Here is a 27,671-nt window from a genome sequence, read left to right on the forward strand (position 1 = left end):
TCACCTGAAGAAGGGGCTTAGAGCCTCGAAAGCTTGTGTGGCTTTTGCTACCAAATAAACCTGTTGGACTTTAACCTGGTGTTGTTAAACTTTTTACTATCCGGAATTAGGACAAAGTTGGTGGTGTTCCAGAGTTGTCTCTGTTTGCCGTCCAGTCTGCGATTAACGTCACCCGCTGCCTATAAATACTGCTGTTCCCCAAACTCGCAGGAGTCTGCAAAAAAGTTTAAAACCAGCAACTTTGCAGGAATCTGCACATCGCAGCCTGGAGCGCACAGCACAGAAACAGCATGAGGAGCCTCTGGGCAGATAGCACGCTAGCGTTTTATATCCTGTGCATTGCATCCAAGGTGAGGAAACCAATCTGTAGTCCTATTTTGCACTTAAGGCAGGTTAGATATTATCGAACGATAGTTTATTTAAGCTATTGCCCCATGTCAGCAGATTCCCAGTGAAGTTAGTGTAGTAGTTATGTTTATTGGTAGCTGTCAAAGGTTTGTATTTTTTTTCTCAGGCTGGGGCAGTGTCCAGTGGAATGATACACTTTGGCAATAATAGTGACTTCTAATGCAACAGGGGAAAGTTGACTTTTCGACCTGGTTAACTGGAAAGGTTTAAAATTTATTTTTTCGCCCTGTTTCTGTGATTCACATTGCAATTCAGAATGCAGCCACAATTCCGAGGATTGCGGATCTCCTAACAGGAACAAGAGGTTCTCCATTCTCCCGTTTTCTCACTGGGATTAATTAATTGTTATTCCCCGATCACACCTCCGCCTCCAGTGTGCACGCCATGCTCTTCCCTAGGTGATAAGATGTTATAACGGCTGCTCTCTTCTCCCGCAGGTTGGTGCCCAGTTCTGCCGCTACCCCTGCCACTGCCCCCCGGCTCTCCCCCGCTGCCCTCCGGGAGCCCCGGTGGTGCTGGACGCTTGCGGTTGCTGCCAAGTTTGTGCCAAGCAGTTGGGAGAATATTGCACCGTCTTGGACGTGTGTGACCCCCAGCAGCATCTGGTCTGTGACCACAGCATCGGCTACTCTGGGACCAGAGGGATATGCACCTGTAAGTTTACTTGCCAATAAAAGGTAACTAATTGTGTATATATGGGGTCACCCACAAGTGTATGGAAGAAGGCCCTTCGGCCCGTTGCATAATTTGCTCCCCGAATACCTACCCCGTGGCCATTCCATCACTGTGTACATCTGTTTCTTACACCAGCTTAGGCTAACATTGCAGTGTTAAATTTAATTGCCATATATTTGCATGCTACAATACTTAAAATACCTTGCAATGTCAATCAGGGTGTTTTGAGTCACATTTAATGATGATGCATTAAGACCCATCAATAGACACGGTTAAGTCATTTTTTTAATATCATCCATGAAATTGATTTGAGCAGCAAAGATTAAACTCCTTAAGGAGCTGGGTCTCTTTGGGTTGGGTTGGCTCCAAGAGGACATTCCTGGCAATTGGAGATCAGAAACAGGCCAATGTCTGATTCAGTCATCTAATATCTTGGCTGGGGGAAGGGATTGGCACCCAGTGGATGGGTTAGAATGGGAAATGCACTCAGCGAGGGGATTGATCCATGCTTTACTGCACGTGGAGGGTTCCAGGCTTCCTGAACAGTGAGAATAGAGGGGCAGCGTGGTGGCACAGTTGGGGTGGCACGGTGGCACAGTGGTTAGCACTGCTGCCTCATAACCCCAGGACATAGGTTTGATTCTCGGCTTGGGTCACTGTCTGTGTGAAGTTTGCACATTCTCCCCGTGTCTGCGTGGGTTTCCTCCGGGTGCTCCGGTTTCCTCCCACAGTCCAAAGATGTGCGAGTTAGGTGGAATGGCCATGATAAATTGACCCTTAGCGTCAGGGGAACTACCTAGGGTAAATGCATGAGGTTATGGGGATTGGGCCTGGGTGAGATTGTGGTTGGTGCAGACTCGATGGGCTGAATGGCCTCCTTCTTTCTGCACTGTCGGGTTCTATGAATAGGAGTTGAAGTAACGGACGGAGTTTTCACAGCCCTGTGCAGGCAGGAATGGAGATGTGGGGCACAGGGGGGACAGGAAAATAGCATAGAGCTATGTCGGGAAAACTCTAAGAGTGGGCAGGAAGAAAGTTGGTAGCCCACTCCAACGCAGCAGGCAGCCAATTATGCCACTTGAAGCCCCATTTTCTAATGGAAAGGGGTCTTCCCACTGTTGGAACTACTCCCCCCCACCATCCTGTATGGAGTCTGCCAGCTCCCTAGAATGACCTCTCAGCAGAAGGCCATGTTGCAGTAAAGACGCCGCTGACCAAATGCTGCCACTGTGACGAAGGCTCCCCCCCCCACACTGAAGGCCCAATGTATCATAGAATCATAGAATCCATACAGTACAGAGGAAGGCCATTCAGCCCATCGAGTCTGTACCAACCACAGTCCTACCCAGGCCCTATTCCTGTAACCGTCATTTACCCTGCTAATCCCCCTGACACTAGGGTCAATTTATCATGGCCAATCAACCTAAACCGCACATCTTTGGAGTATGGGAGGAAACCGGAGCACCCGGAGGAAACCCACACAGACATGGGGAGAAAGTGCAAACTCCACACAGACAGTGACCCGAGGCTGGAATTGAACCCGGGTCTCTGGCGCTGTGAGGCAGCAGTGCAAACCACTGTGCCGCCCTACTTGCTGTGGGCTTTCTCAGTGTAACATTGACAGAAGGTGTTAGAGAACATTTCCATGTTGATCTGCACTCACACTCTCCTACCTGCTTCAGCACCACCCACCTCTCCTGGTGGAGTTGCCAGCTGGACATCTCTACACGCCCGATGTTTGGGCCTCCTAACTTCCCTCTCCATGTATCGGGCACTTGGAGGTGCCTTCCTAATTTACTGCCTCTGGGAAGATCGTGCCCAATGCCCTACCACTTCCAGACCCCCAACTCAGAATTGAGACCAGCACTGGGACTATGAAGAAACTGGGAAAACCCAATCCAATGTGTCACAGTATCACACTCCTGAAGAGAATAAAGAGATTTGGTAAAATGGTCATCCACTCAGTGTTTGGCTTTTCCAGTATCGACTGCAATACAAAACATATTAAGACAAATATTGAATGTGTTTGTTCACTAACATGTGTACAGTAGAGTAATTCTCTAGGATAACAAATCATGATTGAAAAATCAATGGCTGACTGAAAAATTGAACTCTGGATCAACATTGGTGCTGGTGCAACGCAAGATCTGAAAGCTGAAAATGGTGTGAGGCCATGCTTTTAGACACAGAATGAAGAGCCAAGCCTGGGTTAACGGGGGTTGGAGGATAGTCGGGTGAGGGGGGGGGGGGGGGGGGGGGTTGTCGAAGGGGCTGGGATGGGGGAAAGCGGTGGGTGCAGGCTGCCCTGAATAAATCAGTGCAAATACCAGTGTAAGTACAGTGCAGTCAACCCATGTTTACACGCTGTCTGGTCCTGGAAAGACATGTGGAGCCCATTCTGGCAAAACGCACCTTCTGAATTTGAGTGCAAGTTGGTCCCTGGAAGATGCACTTTTGTTATGGTCTTTGGTAACATCAAACATCTTAGTGTTCGCCACTATTGAGACCATGAAATCGGGGTCATAATGCCAGGGAGTCTGCATGGCAACACACACAACCTGTATCTGATCTTCACCTGCAGCACTCAGACTTTAGCTGGCTTCTGCCGCTCCAGCAATAGAAGCCATCAGATGCTGGATCACATCTGGGCCCAAAAGTGCTGTCATGGAATTGGCCACTGCATCCACGCCGGAAAGGATGGGCTCCAAGTTCTGTGCAATACCCTATCTCATGTTGAAGCCAGGTTCCTCCATGCTCCTTGGGAGAACAAGTGGTTGTCTGGCAGTCTGTCAATGGACCGAGCATCTTGGTAGCTTGGTCATCAATGTTATTCTGTATGCCACTGCATTTAACTGCTCATCTGCGTAAACTTGCAACAGAACTCATCTAACACCTTCGCCTCCAGGAAGTTGGCAAATGAGTCACTCTTTCCCTTCGGCCTGGCACGAGCCAACTTATGCTCGGTGACTCACCAAGTGCAGATCCTGACTTTGTAAGGTTTATATGACTAAAGTTTGCACAGTGCAGTATCTGAACTGGTGGCTGTGAGCGTCAGGTTAAGTGACAGTTACAGTCATAAAGATATACAGCATGGAAACAGGTCCTTTAGCCCAACAAGTCCATGCTGACTCAGTTTCCTAAACTGAACAAGTCCCATTTGCCTGCATTTGGTCCATATCCCTCTAAACCTTTCCGATCCATGTACCTGTCCGAATGTCTTTTAAATGTTGTAGTTGTATCTGTCTCTTCCACCTCCTCTGGTAGCTCAACAGAGTCATAGTTCCTCTCCTCCACAGGTCCAGTACTTCCTCTTTCTCATGTCACTGCTATGACTGACCAGGCGGCAATTCTTGTATATCCAAAAAGCTTAAAATCAGAATTGAGGATTGAGCTGAGACAAGATGAGGTGTAAAAGTCCATGGTCATGCCAGATGTAGCTTGCAATTCATGTCATATAGCAGAATATGAGGGAGATGGGAGTTGAGACGGGGCTTAAGGCAGTAGCATAACACCATCCACAATGCTTTTGGCCATGCCATCTTTTCTCAACAACTTATTACATGAAAGATGCCATACAAATGCCCCAAGGTACTTCACAAAGAACAATAACATGACACCAAGCCACATAAGGAGATATTTGGTGAAATTCTCCAATTTGAGACTAAGTGCAATGGTAGGTGGCTCTGTCGGCACATTTCCCACTGACCAGAATGGCGGGATCCCATACCAGATTCAGTCCGGGATCATCATTAATTATGCAAAGGTAAGTTCCCCTCTGACTCTCTGGCAGCTGATTCATCCGTCCACCTTAAGCTGTCAGGTTCGGAGGCCCCAGTGCAGTCCAGCGCACTCGTATCACTCTTTCCAGCCCACCTGTCATCACCAGACCCTCTGACATGTTCGGAACCGAGAGGGTGAAGGCTAACTGCCTCAAGGAGAAGGCTTTCAGCGCCAGGTCCTTGAGGCCCTTATTCGGAAGGGTCTGGGTCCACTGGCATGTCCTCTACCCCAGGGATGGCTCTAGGAAGCACACCAACCTCACTGCTCCGGCCTGGGAAGCCAATGTTCAGGAGGTCAGCCTGGTTGCCTTACACCCACGAAGCATCATCCAGTGCAGGAAGCAGATGATTTGCATTCAGCCCTGCACTCCATGGCTACACACTCTGATGGGCACTATCCTGATGAGGTCACATGGGGACCAGATACTTTGACCTCCTCCAGATGCCCCAACTTTTCTAGGAGTCAGGCTGGGGCTCTCTGGCAGCCACAGAGAGGGTGAATGTCAGCCTCTACTCAGGACACGCCAAGGGTGTGCAGCCGCTCAGAATCCCCTCTACCTGTGCCCACGCAAACTCCAGCAGCGCAAGCCGCCAGGTGCTTCTTTCCCTGAGCAGGAGGCTATTATGAGACTGGTCCCCTCCAGAGGACGTCTGCCAAGGTTATCACAGGCACCAGGATGTAGCAGTCAGCAGGCTACCTTCACCCTTGCTGCAGATACCAGGGAAACACCAATGGCAGGTTCAGAAAAGTTACAAAGTTTTGATGTCACCTCAAGGTCATGGGTGCTGTACCACTGTGAATGAATTGGCCTCTTTTTCCAAAGTTCAACCTTTTTCATACTCCAGGGTGTCTCCTTTTAAGATTAACATTCAGATGATGTCAACCTCAGGGCCTTGTGATACTGTGTTGTCAGGGAGAAGTGTGTAATTCTTTATTCAGAATTTCTGATGGGCGAGTTCTCAATCATTAGTCCTCAAGGGATAGCAATGGCTGAGGAGTGCTTATCAGCATTGTGGATCTCTACGCATCTGGGTTTCCTAACTGATGGTGTCTCAAACCAAGACGTGCACTTTAGGATGAGAGCCCTATGCTTGTCCACACTTTCTTTGCGCAGTGTTTACATCCTTACAAGGTGTGGGGGGCATTTAGCCTCAATTTACATTGCTGGACTTTTATGGGCGGCACAGTGGTTAGCACTGCTGCCTCACTGTGCCAGGGACCTGGGTTTGATTCCCGACTTGGGTCATTGTCTGTGTGGAGTCTGCACGTTCTCCCTGTGTTTGCGTGGGTTTCCTCTGGGTGCTCCGGTTTCCACCCACAGCCGAAAGACATGCTGGTTATGTGCATTGGCCATGCTAAATTCTCTCATAGTGTACCCGAGCAGGTGCTGGAATGTGGCGACTCGGCGATTTTCACAGTAACGACATTGCAATGTCAATGTAAGCTTACTTGTGACTAATAAATAAACTTTTTTCTTTTTAAGTTGACAGAATGAGCGCGTACCAGGACACCCATGATCACAGCTAAGACCTACCCAGAGTGAACACATAAGGCCAAAGTGTGAATGCAGATCCTGTCCTTTCAGCAATAGTTCAGCTATTCCCTCAGCAGCCTTGAAATGCCTTGGAGGGCTAGAAGAGATGTCTCCTGATGATTGAGCTTAAAGATTTACTCCTCTTGGAACCTTACAGCTATGAGGGTATCACAGGCATGTTTCCCACACCTCCCTTTCTCAGTGGTATCAGGGCACTCATGTTGTCCTTCCGCATCCCCCAGGAGTTCCTGCACCTCCTCAACTTCATCTTCCAAGGAGGTCTCCTCCTCCTCCAGTTCACTCTCTGGCAGGTCCTCACCTCCCTTACATAGACAGATTGTGAAAGATACAGCAAACTGCTATCATGTGGCAAACTCCCTCCGGTGCGTTTTGCAACAAGCCACTTGAGCGGTCCAGGCATCTGATGCATCTTCAGCAGCCCTATGAGGGAGCGTGTGGTGGCATGAGCAGCGCTGTAACTTTCCTCGGCTCAAGAGCAACGCGCCAGTGTTATGAGCCAATGTTTAAGTGGGTAGCCTTTATCCCCCAGCAACCATCCTTGCAGACTTTCTGACCCCTCAAGATCCCAGGCACATGGGACTGATGGAAGATGTAGGAGTTATGGCAACTCGCAGGGAAACGTGCACAGGTGTGCAGGATGTGCTTTCGATGGTCACATACCAGCTGCATGTTGACGGAATGGAAACCCTTGCGGTCAAAGGGCTGCTTCCAGGGAACCCGTATTGCCACATGGGTGCAGTCTATTGATCTCTGCACCCTAGGGAATCCTGAGATAGCTGCGAAGCCCGTGAATCTCTGAACCTCTCTGTCATCATCCAGAGCAAAGTTCACATAGTGGGGGGAATTTTACCATTTTGAGTCGAAGTGCCGAATCTGGGCGTCAAATAGATCCGCGCCTGGAATCCTCTTTCCAGCGCGCCCATACGTATTTTGCCGGCTCCGGCCCGATCCGCGCTGTGGGCGGGGCTTAGCGCTGGCGGACCGATTGGAGCTCTGAACTGCGCATGCGCAGTTTGAAAAAAATCTGACAGAGTGCGCCCGGGCTCGAAAAATAAAGTGGAGAGAGTGGCTCTCTGATGTTCATCCTCTAGTCGGTGGGGGGTGGGACTGATCATCCCCTGGGGCGGGGGGGGGAGGGGGGGGGGCGGGGGTGGAGGGAGAGGGGGCGTGACGTATCATCCCCTGGGGGGGGTGGGAGGAGATGGGGTGTGACGTATCATCCCCTGGGAGGGGTGGGGGGGAGGAGAGGGGGTGTGACGTATCATCCTCTGGGGGGGGGGTGGGTTCCGCTGCCAGTCTGCGGCCGATGCCTCCTGTCGGAGTGGACGTGCGGCCATGCCATCCCACGAAACCTTCCGGATGAAGCGATTCCTCGCTAAGAAGATGAAGCAGAACCGGCCGATTCCACAGTGTAAAGGGATACACCATCACTGGTACACTACCAGCCACAGCCATCTCTCCCACTCTCTTGCCCCTGCAGGGAAGAGTAATCTGTGGCTGGTAGTGTACCAGTGATGGTGCCAGGAGCCATCGGCCGCAGACTGGCAGCCGACCCCCCCAAACCCCCCCCCCCCGCCCCCCCCCCCAGGGGATGAGACATCACACCCCCTCTCCTCCCCCTTCCCCCCCCCTCCCCCCCCGCCCCCGCCCCCGGGGATGGTATGTCACACCCCCTCCCCTCCCACCCCCCGCCCCCGGGGATGGTATGTCACACCTCCTCTCCTCCTCCCGCCCCGACCAGATGATGACCTGGGTCAGAGAACCATTGCAGTCTCTGACCCCGCTCTTCGGAGGCTGCAGCGGTGGCTTCAGACTTTTATTTTGCAGGTCAGTAATAGCGCGGATGCGGATCGGGCCAGAAGACGGTAAAGTGGGATTTGGCAGTAGAGTTGGGCGCGCATTTCATAAAGTCGATTTAAATGCATTTGCATGCATTTAAATCATTGGGCCACCCGATTCGGGCGTGGGCCGGACTGCACCCGAATCGGGTATCGGTAAAGGCGCGATCTGCTTGGATTCAGGTGCAGATCGCGTTAAAGGCCCGATGCCCAACTTTACCGTGATTCGGGCGCGACGTTTTGGTAAAATCAGGCCCAGTGATAGGCCCTCTGTAAAAGCATTGGTCACTTCCTGAGTGCACTGATGTGTTGCTGACTGTGAAATGCTGCACAGGTCCCCAGTTGTTCCCTGGAAAGACCCAGAGGCAAGGAAATTGAGTGCAGCTGTCACTTTCGGAGCCACTGGCAGGGGGAAGCCTCGAAACCCACATGACATCCGGTCTTCTCAGAGCAAGTAGCATATGTGATGGACCAGATCTCTGGACAATCACAGTCCTGTCTGCACTGCCTCTCATTAATTTGTACAAAGGAGACTTGTGGATGAGGACCCTTGGTGATGTCTGGGTCTCTGCACCTCAGCCTCTGGTTGATGCTCATGTTTCCCCTAGCCCTTTTCCTCATGCGGTGTCTCTTGCTGGAGGCCGGATGCCGGTGGGCAGCTATTTCAATCAGCATTCATGAGAGGTAAATGGTGTTTGCACCACCTGTCAGCGGGAAGAGTGACCCGCCATTATCCCACGATTGGGAGAATTGCAACAGGATTTTACGTCAGCGGGTTTCCGATTTTTTTTTTTTTGGCTCCTGCCAGATTTACTGCACCCGTCTGCCTCCAAACCCACCATAGGCGAGTTGGGAGAATTCCATCCATTAGATCAAGTGACCAAAAGCTTGGTCAAAGAGTTAAGTTTAAAGCATGTGCTGAAGGAGGGAAGTGAGGTAGAGAGGCAGAGAACAGTAGGGAGGGTACTTCAAAGCTAAGGACCGAGGCAACTGAAGGTATGGCCACCACTGGTGGAGTGATTACAATCAGGATGCTCAAGAAGCCAGAATGAGATAACAGCAGGTATCTCGGAAGATTGTGGGGCTGGAAGAGATTACAGAGATAGGAAGGTGTTTGGCCGTAGAGGGATTTGAAAGCAAGGGTGAGAATTTTTAAATCAATGTGTTGCTTGATCAGGTTCCAATGTCACTCAGAGAGCACAGGAGCAATAGGTGAATGGAACACTGTGCGAGTTTGATCATGGGCAGCAGATTTTTGGATGACCACAGGTTTATGAAGGATAAAGAAAGAAATACTTGCACTTCCATATTGATGTTCAAAACCACTGGCTGTGTCAAAGTGTTTTACAATCTATGAAGTACTTTTGAAGTGCTATGTAGGGAACATTGCAGTTAATTTGCACACAGCAAACTCCCACAATTAGTAATGCGATAAGGACCCGATAATCTGTTTTTGGGATATTAATTGAAGGATAAATATTGACTAGGACACTGGAGATAACTCACCTGATCTTCTTCAGAATAACATTGTGGGATCATCTACTTCCACTCCAGAGGGCAGGCAGGACTTCGGCTTTAATGTCTTACCTAAAAGAGGACACCTCTGCCATTGTAGCACTCCCTCAGTCCTGCACCAGGGTGGCAGCCCTAATGTTTGTGCTCCAGTCCTGAGGTGGGCTGAAAAGCACAACCTTCTGACTCAGAGGTGAGAATGCTATTAATTGGCACTAACATGGCTGATCAGCTGGTAATGCATCGGAAGAGTCAAGTGTTGAGGTAACCATGTCAGGGCGAAGGTTCAAGGAATAGATGAGCTGAGACAGGAGTGGAGTTGGGCGTTGTTGCAGAGATGGAATGAAGTAGTCTTCATGATGTGTGGATATATCTTCATCTGCTCACCTTCACCTTGCAACTCACCTCTGCTCGAACTTCAGACCTTTGTTGCGGTGGCTGCAAGAGTCCCACAGCACAGTGCTGTTCAGATAGGCACTGGTTCGTAGATCTGGGGGGATAGAGGCCCCTGTGCTCCCCAACCCCAGGCACAATACTGATCCGACTTGGAGGGGCCACGGGTGCAGCAGCACAGAAGCTCATCTGGTGATCAGATATGACACCAAGGTTGTGAACAGTATGGCTTAATCTCAAAGTTGTTAGGACCAGTGCAGGGCCAATCCTATGATGTGGAGCCCAAGGGATGAAGGAATGCCTGGCCACCATCGGTTCTCTGCTTTTTAAGTTTATAAGTTTATTTATTAGTGTCACAAGTAGGCTTCCATTTAACACTGCAATGAAGTTACTGTGAAAATCTCCTAATCGCCACACTCTGGCGCCGGTTCGGATACACTGAGGGAGAATTTAGCACGGCCAATACACCTAACCAGCACGTCTTTTGGACCATGGGAGGAAACCGGAGAATCCGGAGGAAACCCACGCAGACACGGGGAGAATGCATAGGCTCCACACAGACAGTGACCCAAGCTGGGAATCGAACCTGGGTCCCTGGCGCTGTGAGACCACTGTGCCACCATGCCACCCATGCTCCCTTGCATTTCAAGCTACCTTGTCCTGCAATAGGGAAGAATATGAGTGATTGTGTTGAATAATAAATTACTGGAAAGACTCAGCAAGTCTGGAAGCATTTGTGGAGAGAGTTAAGGTTTCAAGTCCAGATGACTTCTTCAGATCTGAGTGATATTGCACTGTGTTTGGGTGATGTGCCTGCCAGTGCTAAATACTGGATATATTTGGTGGCAGCAAGTGACAGTTATGAAGTGACATCATTTGAGGATGTATGAAGATGAGCTGCAGTATCTAAGTGTTAAAGTGTGAGCTCTGAGTGCTAGGGATTGCTGATGGTGAATGATAGGGGTGTGGTGCAAAGTGAGAATTTGGTGCAGTGGCAAACGGGCTTTAAGAGCTGGGGGCTGTGTAGAACACATGTGCTAGTGTTGCACTCTGCTAAGCCTCCCTGTTATGTGTTCAGGCAGGCATCAGCACACAACCCATGGAATTAAGAAGGCAGATGCTTTAACAGGAACACAAGCGGGCATGCATGCGTGTGCACACACACACATTTTTAGGTCAATTGGATTTTAAATGTTTATCAACATATCTAATCCTAGATCAGCCTTCATATAATATATTGTCTGGGTCAATCCACTAACAGTCTTCACTGTCTGACCCAGTCAAATATAAATATTCACTGAGTTTACAATCCGATGCTGGACTTTACCTTGTGGCTTAATAAAACATGAGGCTTCAGAGCCTCTGTGACGATCAATGTTACATCTGCCTGTTTTCATTCAGAGGCATTTTAAATTAAATAATCATGACATATATTCTCGCAGAATATCGCTGCCTATTTTTAAAACAGGTACAAGGTTTATTATTTTTATGTCTGCATTGGTATTTAATCTGGAATTTCTATGAAATCCCAGAATCAGCATTGATCTGGAAATACTGCAATTTTCACTCACAAATCTAGTGGAGGAATAGATTGTTTCATTGGTCGGAGAGGTGACATGGCGGCACAGTGGTTAGCATTGCTGCCTCACAGCACCAGCGACCCTGGTTCAATTCCCGTCTCGGGTGACTGTCTGTCTGTGTGGAGTTTGCACATTCTCCCCGTGTCTGCGTGGGTTTCCTCCCACATTTCAAAGATGTGCAGGTTAGGTGGATCGGCCATGCTAAATTTCCCCTTAGTGTTCAAAGATTTGTAGGTTACCTGGATTAACCATGGAAAATGTGTGGGATTACGGGGATAGGGCGGAGAGAAAGCCTGGATGAGATATTCTGTCAGAGAGTGCAGACTCGATGGGCTGGATGGCTTCCTTCTGAACTGTAGTGATTCTATTCTATTCTAACCAACTCTCCCACTTTGATTGCGTTTGCTTCTGTGTTCACTGATTCACAGCAACAAAAGTTCAAGAATTATCAGAACATTATTGATTTGTAAAGAGCACATTTCAATCACAGTGCAGCTTTTTTTTTAACTAAATCCCATTACGCATGATAACACTTTAAAAAATAATTGGTATTTTTACAGCACCTTTTAATAGTGAAATATATCCCAGGACATTTCACATGAGATATCAATCAAACGTTTACACCCAACTACATAGGGAAATTTTAGGGGAGAGAACTAAAAGCTTGGTTAAGGAGCATCTTAAAGGAGGAATAGGGGTGGGCGGGTGCTGGGGTGGACTTAGCAACTGTAATAACTCGGGACACAAAGTAAAAGCAAAGCCACAAGCCTGTGGTGAACGCATACTGGGACGTTACAGCACCATACCCACTCAGGGGCCTGCTTTATAAAGGGCGTGAGCTATGAGTTCCACCTGGTAAGATAATCAACAACCATGAGTCCTACTGGGAGGTCAATCAGGGATTCCCCATGTAAGTCCTGGGGGTTACCACAGCAACTAGCGACCACCAATGGCCGTGAAGCAGTTTGGAGTGTCCCAAGATCATGAAAAGTGCTATAAAAATACAAACGATCTCTTTGTGGCACCGAAGCATCATGATTATGCACCCAACTGAATCATCACTGCAGTCTTCTGTGCACAGGTTTACAGATATGCAGGCAGTAAGTGAAGATTCTGCCTTTGATATGACCCAAGTTTTGTGGTCAGTGGAGAATCAACAACACGTTCCATTCACGATACTTGCAGTTACCCACAGATTTCCATGGTCTTTTGAGTGGTAACCTATGGTCACTAAGTGTGAAACAGTGCGGTTGCTTTTGCAGGGGACATGGGACCTGTAAACGAGGCAACCAATAGCCTGTCTTCTTAAACCAGTCAAAATAAAGAATCTTCATTGTGACATGTAGAGCCTGAATCCACCTACTTGAATAAAATTAAAATTGACCAATGGAATCTAAATCAGGAAATATAAGTTAGAATATTTAACTGTTGTCAAATAATTGACAGAAAGCAAAAATAGAGGGAGGTGGGATTAAGAGGGAGATAAAAGGACAAAAATAAAAAGTAAATAACAAATAATTTTAAAAAAATCTCCAAAAATAATTAAGATCTGAAGGATCGCAGCTCCACATTTATAAAAGTAACTTGTTTTTAGCTCTAAAGAGATTGTTTGTTGATAATTACTTAGCAAGCTGTTAGATACAATTGCACTTGAAGGGACAAGCCCTGGCACTTTCTGTTGGCATTCTTAATGGATATCCAGTGTGTAAGTACTACACTTTCATCTCCTTTCATTTATTTTAATGCCAAATCTCTCGGCATGAATCTTCTGGAGAAGCAGGGAAATCTGACAGCAATTTCCGGATTTCTGCCTTTCATTGCGCAAGTGCAGGTGCCAGAAGTTGCTGCCTTAGCTACGCCATGGTAACTGGGAACACTAATGGCCTCATCATTATTCTTGCTGCAAAGTCCAGGCCAATATCTTGTCAAAGACTATTAAGACATATAATGGCCCTGGTTCTGTAGTGAGTATAATTTTGTAGCTATCAGCACCACCATTATTAAAGAGTAAATTAGATGGCAATTTCCAGAAAACACATCTGGGAAACTGCTCCCTTAGCCAGCCTGTTCCTCCAGAAGCTGCACCCTACTTAACAGACTTGCCATTAAAACACAGAGTGCACAGAAGTTGCATTTGCTGCCCAGTAGATCGTCTGCAAACCCACCAGAACAAAATAGTGTCTTTTTTCCATTCGAGCGGAAACTGAAATTTAATGGCGTTATAAGTCTTCGGCTGGGATTTTCCAGTCACGCCCATGGCAGAATTCTCGCGGGTGGGACAGAAAATTTGACAGACCAGCCAAAGGTCCATTGGCTTTGAATGGGAATTACTGGTCCTGCCCCAGAAAATCCTGGCATCCATTATTGCCAATAAATCTTTGACACTGAAAGCTCATTTTCACAACCATGGTATTTCATTCCTATATTTTTAAATGACCTAAAACTTACTTTCTTTATCTTTTTTTCTCTTTCTCTCTCCCAATCCTCCTATTTCATTTCCCAATATAGTTTGGCATTGAATCAGATATTCTAACATCATTGATTGATATAGACTCTTCCTGCATGTGTTAATCTGATTTACTGATCAATCTTCATACTGATTTGTTCATAAGATAGAAGCTGGAATTTTCCGACCTTGCCTGCGGTTGGGATTCTCCGGTCACACTGCTAAGCACCAAATTCTCTGTCCTCGCTGGCAGCAGTGGTGGGGGGAGTGCGAGATCAGAGAATTCCACCCAAAGTGCTAGTCTTGTTCACACGGTTGCATGTCTGTGTTGGAGGCCGATGCACTGTTTTGACTCCCTCACAGTTTTTAAAAAATTCATTCGTGGGACATGGGCGTCGCTGGCTGGTCAGCATTTATTGTCCATCTCTGGTTGCCTGAGGGCAGTTAAGAGTCAACCACATTGCTGTGTCCCTGGAGTTACAGACCAGGTAAGGGTGACAGATTTCCTTCCCTAAAGGACATTAGTGAACCAGATGGGTTTCTGCAACAATCGACAATGGTTTCATGGTCATCAGTAGATTCTTAATTCCAGATTTTTAAAAGAAAATTCAAATTCCACCAGGTGCCATGGCAGGATTCAAACTCAAGTTCCCAGAACATTAGCTGAGCTTCTGGATTAATAGCCTGGCAATAATACCACTGGGTTATCGCCACCCATAAGTGCAAGTGTAAAGCCCTATTCAAGTTCTGTAAGTAAGTGTGAGTAATGGACATCATTGGTGACCACATATCCCTTGCCTTAGAAACATAGAAACATAGAAACCCTACAGTGCAGAAGGAGGCCATTCGGCCCATCGAGTCTGCACCGACCACAATCCCACCCAGGCCCTACCCCCACATATTTTACCCGCTAATCCCTCTAACCTACGCATCCCAGGACTCTAAGGGACAATTTTTAACCTGGCCAATCAACCTAACCCGCACATCTTTGGACTGTGGGAGGAAACCGGAGCACCCGGAGGAAACCCACGCAAACACGAGGAGAATGTGCAAACTCCACACAGACAGTGACCCGAGCCGGGAATCGAACCCGGGACCCTGGAGCTGTGAAGCAGCAGTGCTAACCACTGTGCTACCGTGCCTTGTATATTCTATTATAATATAAAGTAATAGTGTCATATTTTTGAACATATTGGACTGTATTATGGTGAAATTCAGTGTAAACGAGATATGAATTATTAACATTTTAAAATTGTGTCTAGCACTTGAAACTGGAACATGTGAATACAATGGGATGATCTATAAGGATGGAGATGTGTTCCAGCCCAGCTGTAAATATCACTGTTGGTGCTCGGATGGAGGAATCGGTTGCATCCCACGCTGTAGTGAAGACGTCCGTCTGCCTGGGCCAGACTGTCCTTACCCAAAACGTGTTGAGATCCCAGGGGAATGCTGTCCACAATGGATATGTGAGAAGCAAGACAATGGTATCTTTGGCAATGCCTTGGCAGGTAATTATTCCATGTTCTTTAGTAAATAATAACACATTTCAACCCTCACATGTTACAGGAACGTAGAAGCTGGTTGTAGTGATTGATTTGGTTGGCAGCCTAGGTGATCAGAGTAAGAATGTGTCCTGTACCACTGAGTGTTTTAAATCACACTTAGATAGTTTAGTATATCACTTAAACAGCTTCATTTATGAAACGCAAATCATGCTCAACAAATCTACTGGAATTTTTTTGTGTACATAACTAGTAAAATAGGTAAGGGAGAACCGATGGATGTGGTGTATTTGGACTTTCAGAAGGATTTTGATAAGGTCCTTCATAAGAGGTCAGTGGCAAAAATAAAGCACATGGGATAGGGGGTAATGTCTTGGTATAGATCGAGAATTGGCTGACAGACAGGAAACAGAGAGTGGGAATAAATGGGTCTTTTTCTGAGTGACTAATGGGTACCACAGGAATCAGTGCTTTGGCCCAACTGTTCACGATATATATGTACAAATAGCCTGGATGAGGGAACCAAATGTAATGGGCCCGATTCTCCCATCCTGACGGGCACGTTTTTTGGCGCGTCGGGTTGGGAGATGCTCGTGTCGGCCATTTCGCAGAATTCGCTCGTGCATTCCCAATGCATATATGTCTCAGCCGGAGAGCAGGTGCAATCGGGACCACGCTGGAAACTGGCAGGAAGACAAGGTAAGTAATTTAAATCTACTTTTAATCTATTTTAAATGTCATTATCGGGCCCAGGACTGAATTCTCCAGGCCCGATAGCATCTCCCACCCCGCCACTCTGGCAGGGTTTAGAGTAGCTCCCCACGTTCGGGGAACTAACGGGAAACCCCGCTGGAGTAAAAGGGGTGGGGGCAATCGGGGCTCCCCAAGGGTGCCGGCCCTGGGAATGGGCATCCTAGCAGTGCCAGCCTGTGCCCCCTGACACTGCCCAAGGGGCAAAGTGCCCATGCTCAGGGGGCACCTTTGCACTGCCCACCAGGTATTGGGCAGTGCCAAGGGGCAGTGCCTAGAGGATGGGACCAAGGAGGCGGGGCCTCTTGTGGGCAGGGCCTAGGGGGCGATTGGTGAGGGTGTGGGGTCCCGCTGCCACTCTGTAGCTAGGATTGGTCGGGGCTGGAGGGAGGCCAGCATTCGGGGCGGGCTGGGGGAGTGGTCTGCCGGGGGGGGTTTGCCTTCTGGAGTGGGTGGGAGGGTGTCTGCCTCCCTTTGTGGGGAGGGGAGGGTCTGCCTCCTGGCAGGATCGTCACTGCTGACAGGGGAGGCGGCTGAAGATTGCGGTGCTCCGGGATGGGAGGGGGAGGGGAGGGAGGTGGTGGGGGCCGGGGGGGGGTGGGGTGGGGGAGGGGGGGCGGTCAGGGCTTGCCTGGGAATGCTTGTGCGGGCCGTGATCGGGCGTGGGGTGTCGCAAGGGGCAGCACTGTGGGGGTCCCGGGCTGGCCAGCAATGGACCTGGCCAGCAAACTGCAGTCTGACAGTTCGGGGTCACTTCGTATGCGCAGAGGCCCGGAACTGTCAGACTCTGACGTGAATAGGCCCTGTCTCCTGAGCTTTTAATGGTATTCATGATTGTGACCTCTGCATTGCACAGAGTGTGGGAGATTCGAGCCTGAACTCCCACTGAAAAAACAATTGTGAATTACACCATTTTTCCCACCAATCAGCACTTAGAATTTTTTTGGGAGAATCGGGCCCTACATTTCTAAGTTTGCTGACAACACAAAACTGAGTGGAATTGTGAGTTGTGAGGATGATGCAAGGAGGCTTCAAAAAGTGATTTAAACAAGTTGAGTGAGTGGACGAACAGATGGCAGATGCAGTACAACATGGCTAAATATGAAGTTATACTTCGGTGTGAAAAAATGGTGATATATTTGGAAGTGTGGATGTACAAAGGGATCTGGGTGTCCTTGTACATCAGTAAATAAAAATGGAGCAGCAGGTGCAGCAAGCAATTAGGAAGGCAAATGGTATGTTGGCCTTCATTTCAAGAGGGTTTGAGTTCAAAAGTAGTAATGTCTTACTGCCTTGGTGAGACCACACCTGGGGTATTGCCTGCAGTTTTGGTCTCCCTACCCAAGAAAGGTCTCCCTACCCATAGAGGGAGTGCAGAAGATATTGGGGTTGGGAGGACTGTCTTATGAGGAGAGAATGATTCGACTGGGCCTGTATTCGCTAAAGTTTAAAAGGATAAGAGGAGATCTACTTGAAAGACTGGACAGACTAGATGGAAGGAGGATGTTTTCTCTAGTTGGGGAATCTAGAATCAAGGGACACAGTCTCCAGATGAGGCATAGACCATTTAGGACTGAGATGAGGACTAATTTCTTCACTCAAAGAGTTATGAACCTGTGGAATTCTGTACCACAAAAGGCTGTGGAGGCCAAGTTATTGATGTATTCAAGAAAGAGATAGATAGTATTTTTGATTTTAATGAAATAAAGGGGTATGGGGAGAAAGTGGGAATATGGCATTGCGATAGAGGCTGGAATTCTCCGACCTTGCCTGTGGCTGGGATTATCTGGTCCGGCAAATTCTCTGTTCTCGCTGGCAGCGGTAACGGGGTATGCAAGACCAGAGAATTCCCCAGAGGATCAGCCATGATCATGTTGAATGGCGGAGCAGGCTCACCGGGCCGAATGGCCTACTACTGCTCCTAGTTTCTATGTTCCTAGGTTTAAAAGCACAAAATAATCAAACAGATAGTCTCGAATAATGGCCAATATTTTACCCATTTTTAATATGTGGAGCAGGATGAAACCATTTTGATTGAGGATTGATGGTAATCTGCATAATTGATAATTAAAACAAATGCCCAGCCAGGTGTGCAGTGGACATACTAGCTCTTTCCTTAGTTATTAAGTATTTAATTGTTGACCCTCCCATATCGCACAAGCATTATAATACCAACCTCCACTTATATAGCACTTCCTCGGAAAGAGAAACATAGAGGCAGAATCAGACAAAAATGAATATTAAACCCAATATTTGGAAATGTGCTCAAAAATTTGGCCACAGCCAAGGGGGGCCTTAGAAGAGCAGTTGCTGAGGATTTAGGGGTTTAAGGAGCAAATAAGAATGTTGGGTTTAAACACCTCCAAGCAGGCAAAGGGAAGGAGCTAACAAACAGAAAAACAAAGGGGCAGATTGAAGGTGATTGACTGGAGGATGTTAAGGGATAGATGTCGTCAGATGATTTTGCCAAGAAGCAGCCTGTAGATGTGGAAGATGAGGGGATCAAGCACACATTCTTCATGGATTTGAAGTACCGATTTAAGAGCAAGATGAGAAGCCATAAGTGGAGATGGTCTGGCTATGATTGGAGAAGTGAAAATGGGATTGTATGAAATCATCAGCACTCTGGAAACCCACATCTCTTGTGTTGAAATCAGCAGGTAACAATCAGCTTGGACTTCATTCAGAACTTGTGAAGCTACTGAACCAGGACCGGATTCTCCGACCTCGCCCGCAGCTGGGATTCTCCGGTCTCGCTGCAGTGAATGGAGATTTGGCTGAGCGCCAAATTCCCCATTCTCACTGGCAGCAGCGGAGGCAAGGTGTGAACGGCCAGAAAATTCTGGCCCCAGACTCCTGTTAACAAATTCTAACTGTATCACAGCCAGAGGTGACCAGATAGACTATGGTAAATGGCAGACTGCTGTACATATTGGAATGGAACTGCTGTTTTCTCACAGTAACTCCATTGCAGTGTTAAGATAAGCCTACTTGTGATACTAATAAATAAACTTTAAAAAGCTGTATTGTCTTGGACATGCTGCGGCAACTCGCAAGCAAGCTATTCAGTACTGTTGACAACTCCTGGTTCACATCAAGGAAGCTGAGTCTCTGAGGTTTGTATCTTGATCTTCTAGAACTAGGACTTGGGCTTGTCCTCTGCAAAGCCAGATCCTGGGCATCCCTATCTCCTGCTCCTGAGAAAAGGCATTTAATAAAATGCCACACAACAGACTTCTGAGCAAACCCAGAACTCATGGAAAAAAAAGGGGCAATAGCAACATAGATACAAAATTGGCTGGACGACAGGTAACAGGGAGTAGTGGTTAATGGTTGTATTTCAGACCGGAGGTTGTTATTGTTTGATCCCTGCTCTTCCTTATATAAACCTATATTTTGGTGCAAAGGGCACAATTCTAAAGTTTATGGACGATAGATAAGTTGGAAGTCGGCCTGTATGGTGAACTGTGAGGAGGATTCTGTAGAATTTCAAAAGGACAAACAGGTTGGTGAAATGTGCAGACAAGTAGCTGATGAAGTTTAATGCAGAGAATTGTGAATTGATACATTCTGGTAGGAAGAATGCAGAGAAATGAAATAAAGGGTACAGTTGTGAAGCAGGTACAGGAGCAGTGGGACCTGGTGTATATGTACACATATCATTGAAAGTGCAGGACAGGTAAGGGAGCGGTTAATAAAGCAAACAGCATCTTAGGCTTTACCAATGGGGCATAGTTTACAAAAGCAAGAAAGTTACATTAAATCTGTATGAAGCATTGGTTCAGCCTCAACTGGAGAATTGCATCCAGTTCTGGGCACTACACTTTAGGAAAGAGGTGAAGGCATTAGAGATGATGCAGAAAAGATCCATGAGAATTATTCCAGGAATGAGGAATTTCAGTTTTGTAGATAGATTGAAGAGGTTGCGACTGTTCTCTTTGGAGAAGAGCAGGTATTGAAGAGATTTGAAAAAGATGTTCAAAACCATGAGGTGTTTGGACAGAGTAGGTAGGGAGAAACTGTCTCCAATGGTGGAAGGATCGAGAACCAGAGAGCATAGATTTATAGTTATTAGCAAAAGAAGCAATGGTGACACAAGGAAAATCTTTTATGTGCAGCCAGTGGTGAGGATCTGGAATGCAAATGTGGTGGAGATTCAATTGAGGCATTCAAGAGGAAATGGGATTATTATCTGAAAAGGAAGAATGTGCGAGGCTACAGAGAGAAGGGGTGGGGGGAGGGGTGGCTCCAAGTTTATTGCTTCTCCAGAGAGCTCGCAAAGACATGATGGGCAGAATGATGAATTCTCCTGTGCATCTGACTCTACTCGACTCAATCCCAACTGAGGTGCCATTCTCTGGGTTGGTGTTGGAGAAGATTGCGCAAATGACACTGGTTCTTTGGGAGGGTACTCCTCCAGATCTTGAGCTTCCTATCCTCTTCTGGATTGAAGAAAATATACAGATAGGGAAAAGGAACAAGTGTTACTATAGGTTTATAATCCTCAACAGCTTTCTGAACTGTTACTACTGAAGTGCTATACAGTTTACATTCAGGATTGAGAGGAAATAGATTGTCGATATTAATAAAGACAGATATCCTTTGTGGGCTTGTGTCAGCCTTGCCTTCATCAATGCCTTCAGCAGCTTACTGGTCCAATACTGCATGCTTTTCCCCTGTATCTGACTTAGTGTGTGCCAAGGTCGAGGCAATAATTCCTTCCCCTAATCCTCTTCAGATCCTCTTCCTATTGTTCATCATCCCTCAGACATCTGCAAAAGGATTTGAAGAAAATTAGTAAAACTTTGGTACCTGTTATCCAGCTGTAAGCGCATTCATCGCTTTCATTTTGGAGAGTATGCAGAGAAGGAGAAGCAGTAAGATTGTAAAGACTGAGGAAGTGACTACAGTTAAAAAAAGATAGCAGCAAGACTGTGAGTTGTGAATTCAGGACTTTTTTAAAAATACTTTTCCAATTCAATCAAATCAAATCCAATTCAGAGTCTCAACAAGTTGAGACATTTCAGATCCAGGCTGACAAGACAGGGCGAGCGACCAAACCACCCTGTCCTGGGCCTGATCTACATGAGCCAAGCTGATTGGAGAAGGGGGAGGTTCCTCCTCCAAGACTTGAGCTCATTTGCATCTTAGCCAAAAGGCCGAGATGCCGCTTTAAAAAATTGCTTCATATGAAACATATGAAGCTTCAGTGTAACCTAATGACCTCGACCAAGTGCGGCCGACCATGGGCTGCCGACCATACTACACTTGATCTTAGCCAAAAGGCCGATTATTAGTTAATTTTATAGCTAATTTTGAAATAACTAAGGCTATTGTTTATTTTAACTTCAGCATTTAGATCGGAAGCATTCTATGGAAGATATCCCTCCAGTGTGCCTTACAACTGTCCAGAGCAAAGCAGTGAGTGGAGTGCCTGTTCCAGGAGTTGTGGAATAGGAGTGTCTACTCGGATTTCCAACAAGAATCACCGTTGTATTTTGGAATCACAAAGTCAACTTTGTATAGTGAGACCATGCCAACAAAGCCAGCCAGAACAAGCTCATATGGTGAATAATAATAAATCATTTACTAGCTCGTAATTTATTCAGCAAATTGTTGTTGATGAAGCACACTATGATAAGATTAAGAAAGTTAAATTGCCTAACCTAAATAAGGGCAAAACAATGCTTTGGTAGTTAAGTGTTTGAAGTATTGGTATATAATATTCTATGTAAACTGATTATATGTGGTGAATGAGAACCCTTCTACCAAAAGAAAGAGAACAGTAGAAAACTGAGTATTCACTACATAAACAAAGGATTCAGCCAAAAACATAAACAAGCGTTATTAGAAGTTACAGGATATGTGTTTGTGTGATAGTTCGATTCCATTGACCTGGAGTTTACAGTAAAAATAATGGGTTGGTTATCAGAACTCACCATCATTAAAGAACAAATCAGAAAGCAACTTTTGGGAGCTGCACATGGTTCAGTTAAACCTGAAAATCCGGATGCTGCCATCTCAATTGCCCTGCTCCTCCAGAAGCTGCGCTATAACAAGAGATTGTGCAGTGATATACATGGAAGGGGTATAAAGGACGGAATTTTACCGGCATGTCCGTCCGAGGTTCGTACGATCCCGCCTGAGGCCAACTGAGAATGCTGTTCTCCTAGCCTCGCCCGCCCCCATTATGTGCCAGGAAAAGTCAAGGCTTGTCCATGTAAGTCAAAGTGAATTTTTAATGGTGTGGTAGATTTTAATTGCTGTCAAAAAACCTCTGTGGCATTGAAAATTAACTTTAACAAGTGCAAGGTCTCAGTTTTCATTTCTGAATTATTGTTGGAGGTTTAAGATAATTGTTTAAAAATGTTTTCTTGATGTCTCGATTACCTCTCTCTCAATCCCATCTTTGTTTCCCTCTCTTTATTTGGCATTCTGCACCTGATTTGACATTGAGTTGATTGTTTTAACTGACACTTAGAAACATAGAAACTGGAAGCATGAGTAGGCCATTCAGCCCTTCAAGCCTGCTCTGCCATTCATTTTGATCATGGCTGATCATCAAATTCAATATCCTGATTCCACCCCCCCCCCCCCTTCCCCCCCGTATCCCTTGATCCCTTTAGCCCCAAAAGCTATATCTAATTTCTTCTTGAAATCAGACAACGTTTTGGCCTCAACTACCTTCTGTGGTAGTGAATTCCACACATTCACCACCCTCTGGGTGAAGACATTTCTCCTCATCTCAGTCGAAAAGGTTTATCCCTTATCCTCAACCTATGGCCCCTAGTTCTGGACTCCCCCACCATTGGGAACATTCTTTCTGAATCTATCCTGTCTAACCCTGTTAGAATTTTATAAGTTTTTATGAGTTCCCCATCACTCTTCTAAACTCCAGTGAATATAATCCTAACCGACTTAGTCTCTCCTCATATGACAGACCTGTCATCCCAATATTCAGCCTGGTAAACCTTAGCTGTACTCCCTCTATAGCAAGGACATCAAAACTGCATACAATACTCCAGGTGTGGCTTCACCAATGCCCTATACAATTGGAGTAAAACATTCCTATCCTTATACTCAAATTCTCTGGCTACAAAGGCTAACATACCATTTGCCTTCTTTGCTGCCTGCTGTGACTGCACGCTTACTTTCAGCGGCTGATGAACAAGGACACCAAGGTCTCGCTGAGTATCCACCTCTCTCCATTTACACCCATTCAAGTAATGACCTGTCTTCCTATTATTGCTACCAAAGTGGATAACCTCACATTTATCCTTCCTGGTTAAGACTCTATAACTCTCAGAAAGATTCTTTAATCTGATTCGTTAATGACATACACCGGTCCTAGGTCCCTTATTGAGGGCATGCACTCAACTATTTATATGGCACCTTTAATGTAATAAAGCACCCAAGGCTGTATTTTCCGGCAGTTCCTGCTCATGGCGAGAGCCCACCTTGGGTTTCCTGGCAGCAGAAGGTGCGAACAATGGGAAACCCCATTAACAAGCCAGCCAATGATGGGCCAAGGAGCCGGCTTTGAGGAGTGGGTTCAGAAAATCGCCCCACCCAAGACCAATGAAAAGCAAAATCAGGCAAGGCAATTTTTGGGCAGAGGGCCATCTCGGTGTCAAGTATGAAACCAAGGTTGCAAACAGTTTAGTCTCAGATTGTTGTCAGGGGGAAGAATGGAGTCAATGGGCAATTTTGAGCCCAAACGCTCTGGCACAAGATGGCCAGTGTGGGCGCAGAATCCGGAGAGAATCCAGAAACGCGATTCTCTCCAGAAATCATATTTCCCGATTATCCCCACCCCTTGCTGGCGACAACATGAGGTTTCCGCCAATAAATTTTAAAACATTTCATGTGTTCCACATGATCCCTCCCCTTACTAAATATTCATACCTCGCTGAGGTAACACCATGCCAACAAGGTTTACAACAGGTTTGGTCAAATGAGAGACAGTCAAGGGGATCCCTCCAGGTGCTCAAGGATAAGTATAGCCCCCCCAGGGTGGGGAGCATTGGGAAGACATGGCCAATCACTGTCCTGGTACTGTCCCCAGGCATAGGTTGGCACTGCCAGGACTGTTGGGGCCAGTCCAAGGGTTTGGTCCTCGTAGGGTCCCATGGAGAGGATGGTTCATTTATGTGTGCTGGTGGGAGAGAGGAGGTACTGAGGGGGGGTGGAGGTGGGGATGTCAATGATGATTGGGAGGGCATGGGGTGGGGAGGGGGTAGGGGTGACCCTGATACTGCCATGGTGGGTGGGGAAGTTAACTTTGTGTTCTGATCGGGGCGTCCTTTAGAAATGGCCTTCCAATCTCAGTGGAGTAGGTGCCAGAGTGACAGTGTGAACCGCACCCATGCATTTTTTTAAAAGACTGAGAGGCTCAAAATCTGGAGAGGAAACTGGTTAGTGGAGCTGGAGAGCTTCACGCCGGTTTTCTGCCTGAGCCTGACACTTAGAGGAATTTCGGTAAAATACCCTCCATCAGCGAGGGAGTTTGCATGGGGACCAAAGATTCATGTCTTCCTCACGTTTAATTGGAAGAAATTTCTGCTCATCAGGCTGGATGTCCAGTCTGCAGTCTGATAATTTAGCAACAGTGGAAAAGTCAAGAGATGTGGTGGTGAAGTGGAGTGATCAGTGTACATGTGAAAACTAATGCTGTGTTTTTGGATAATGTCGCTGAGGAGTAGCATGGGGAAGAGAAATAGGAGGAAGGTAAGATAGATCCTTGGGGGACAACAGAAGGTTGCAGTGCAGGAGTGGGTAGCCATTGCAAGTGGCTACATTAGTTAGATAACATCTCTATGGGCAAAAGCCCATAGAAAATCTGTAAGTGTAATGAAAAGCTAGCACCTTTCATTTGCTGATGACTGCGAAATCCAGGTCCCCTGTATAGTAGTTGGATTGTATTTGTGAAGCTCTGCACTGTCTTGTTACAGTGTTCCATTATTTATGGAATTGTCTCAGTTAAAGACAATTATAATTATCATTATGCAGCTCTGAAATTGAAGATTTTTAAAATTTCCTTCCTGGGACATGGGTATCACTGGCTGGCCATCATTTATTGATGTGGAGATGCCGGCGTTGGACTGGGGTAAACAGAGTAAGAAGTTTAACAACACCAGGTTAAAGTTCAACAGGTTTATTTGGTAGCAAAAGCCACACAAGCTTTCGGAGCTCTAAGCCCCTTCTTCAGGTGAGTGGGAATTCTGTTCACAAACAGAGCTTATAAAGACACAGACTCAATTTACATGAATAATGGTTGGAATGCGAATACTTACAACTAATCAAGTCTTTAAGAAACGAAACAATGTGAGTGGAGAGTTTCACTGGCTGTCTTGTCTGGAGACAATACACATCTTTTTAGCCTGTCTTGATGCTCTCTCCACTCACATTGTTTCGTTTCTTAAAGACTTGATTAGTTGTAAGTATTCGCATTCCAACCATTATTCATGTAAATTGAGTCTGTGTCTTTATAAGCTCTGTTTGTGAACAGAATTCCCACTCACCTGAAGAAGGGGCTTAGAGCTCCGAAAGCTTGTGTGGCTTTTGCTACCAAATAAACCTGTTGGACTTTAACCTGGTGTTGTTAAACTTCTTACATCATTTATTGCCCATCCCTAGTTGCCCTTGAACTGAGTGGCTTGCTAGGCCATTTCAGAGGGCAGTTGAGAATCAGCCACATTGCTGTGGCTCTGGAATCAAATGTAGGCCAGACCAGGTAAGGACGGCAGATTTCCTTCCCTAAAGGACATTAGTGAACCAGATGGGTTTTTCCGACAATTGACAATGGTTTCATGGTCATCAGTAGATTCTTAATTCCAGATATTTTTTTATTGAATTCAAATTCCACCATCTGCCATGGTGCGATTCGAACCCGGGACCCCAGAACATTAGCTGAGTTTCTGGGTTAACAGTCTACCTATAATACCGCTAGGCCATCGCCTCCCCGTGATTGGAGATATTGCGCATATTGGACAATATAAAGAAACCACAAGTGAGATGTAGTTTCAATCCAGATAATTGCTTTTCATGTCATATTTTTGTGTTCTGTTTATATCACACACAACATATGTCCTCTTTTCAGAGAAGGACAATTTGCAGACCAACAACAAGGGCACCTCAACCGATTCAATTCGAATACAACAATTGCATAAGTGTTAAGGCTTATAGACCCAGGTACTGTGGTTCATGCTCAGATGGACGCTGCTGCACTCCACATAGAACCAGAACAGAACTCGTGGAGTTCAACTGTAAGCATAGCAGGATTGTGAAACAGCAAATGATGTTCATCATCTCCTGTGCTTGTCATTATAACTGCTCGCATGCTTACAAATAAGATGGAACCTTCTAACATGCTGCAACACTAAGGAACAGATTATTTCCATACAAGACTGTACAGCATAAAACAAAAGTCACGCTACTGAAGATTTAAACACGTCAACATAGATGGAAATAGTAGGTATACAACTGTTCCTGTTTAATATTCAGAGCACCTCTTTAAAATTGAGTTTCCAGCACTGAGTAGCGTAATCTCACAGCATAAATAGTCAAAGTGAACACTTTCCCTGACTACGTATCAGCCACTAATTGCTTTGCAGAAACAATAAAATTCTGTGCCACAAGATACTGAAGCTACACTGCTCATTGCTGCTGTAATGCATGAAATATATGTAGAACCTACATGAACATCTTTGATGTTCAACTGACGACCTCGGTTAGACCAGCTGAGGATTCAAAGTCCCCACCCTAATATTCATTTGTTGGGCTATAAGCTCCCTCTACAGGATGTCACAGGGCTGCAGTCTTTGCACAATGTTGGAGTTTACAGGAACACTGCCCAGATCTTTAACCTAGCAGAATGGGAGTGTGAGCACTCAGAACCATCACAATACAAGAGACATCTAGCTACAGCATAATTGAAGATTAGACTATTTATCTCAAATCAATCAATCGTAGTACAATAAATTGTTATATGTTTAATTAAGAGTGAATGCTACTTGCATGACTATACCAGCAATCAAAATTGTAAGACTATTTTCTCAAACTTTCTGCTTGAGAAATGTATTTTTTGTAAATTTCTGTATATATCAGTACACATTATCGTCAATTACTTTTTTATAGTAATGAATTAAAAAGAGGTGTCACTGTACACATGTGCCTAACAAGTGGTAAGGAATCGTATTTTAACTTTGTAAATAAAAGATGTGTACTCAT

At 46.2% G+C, this 27,671-nt stretch overlaps 1 protein-coding gene across 1 annotated transcript; it reads left to right on the plus strand.

Annotated features, from left to right (window-relative positions):
* Positions 1 to 208: 208 nt before the first annotated feature.
* Positions 209 to 27,671, plus strand: LOC144508514 (CCN family member 2-like). Its single transcript, XM_078236499.1, has 5 exons — positions 209 to 350; positions 846 to 1,062; positions 15,450 to 15,698; positions 21,795 to 22,009; positions 26,542 to 27,671. Exons 1-5 carry the CDS (start codon positions 291 to 293, stop codon positions 26,791 to 26,793), a joined length of 993 nt encoding a protein of 330 aa, XP_078092625.1. The 5' UTR covers positions 209 to 290; the 3' UTR covers positions 26,794 to 27,671.

The sequence above is a fragment of the Mustelus asterias genome, chromosome 20, assembly GCF_964213995.1.
Source record: "Mustelus asterias chromosome 20, sMusAst1.hap1.1, whole genome shotgun sequence".
Taxonomy (NCBI): Eukaryota; Metazoa; Chordata; class Chondrichthyes; order Carcharhiniformes; family Triakidae; genus Mustelus; species Mustelus asterias.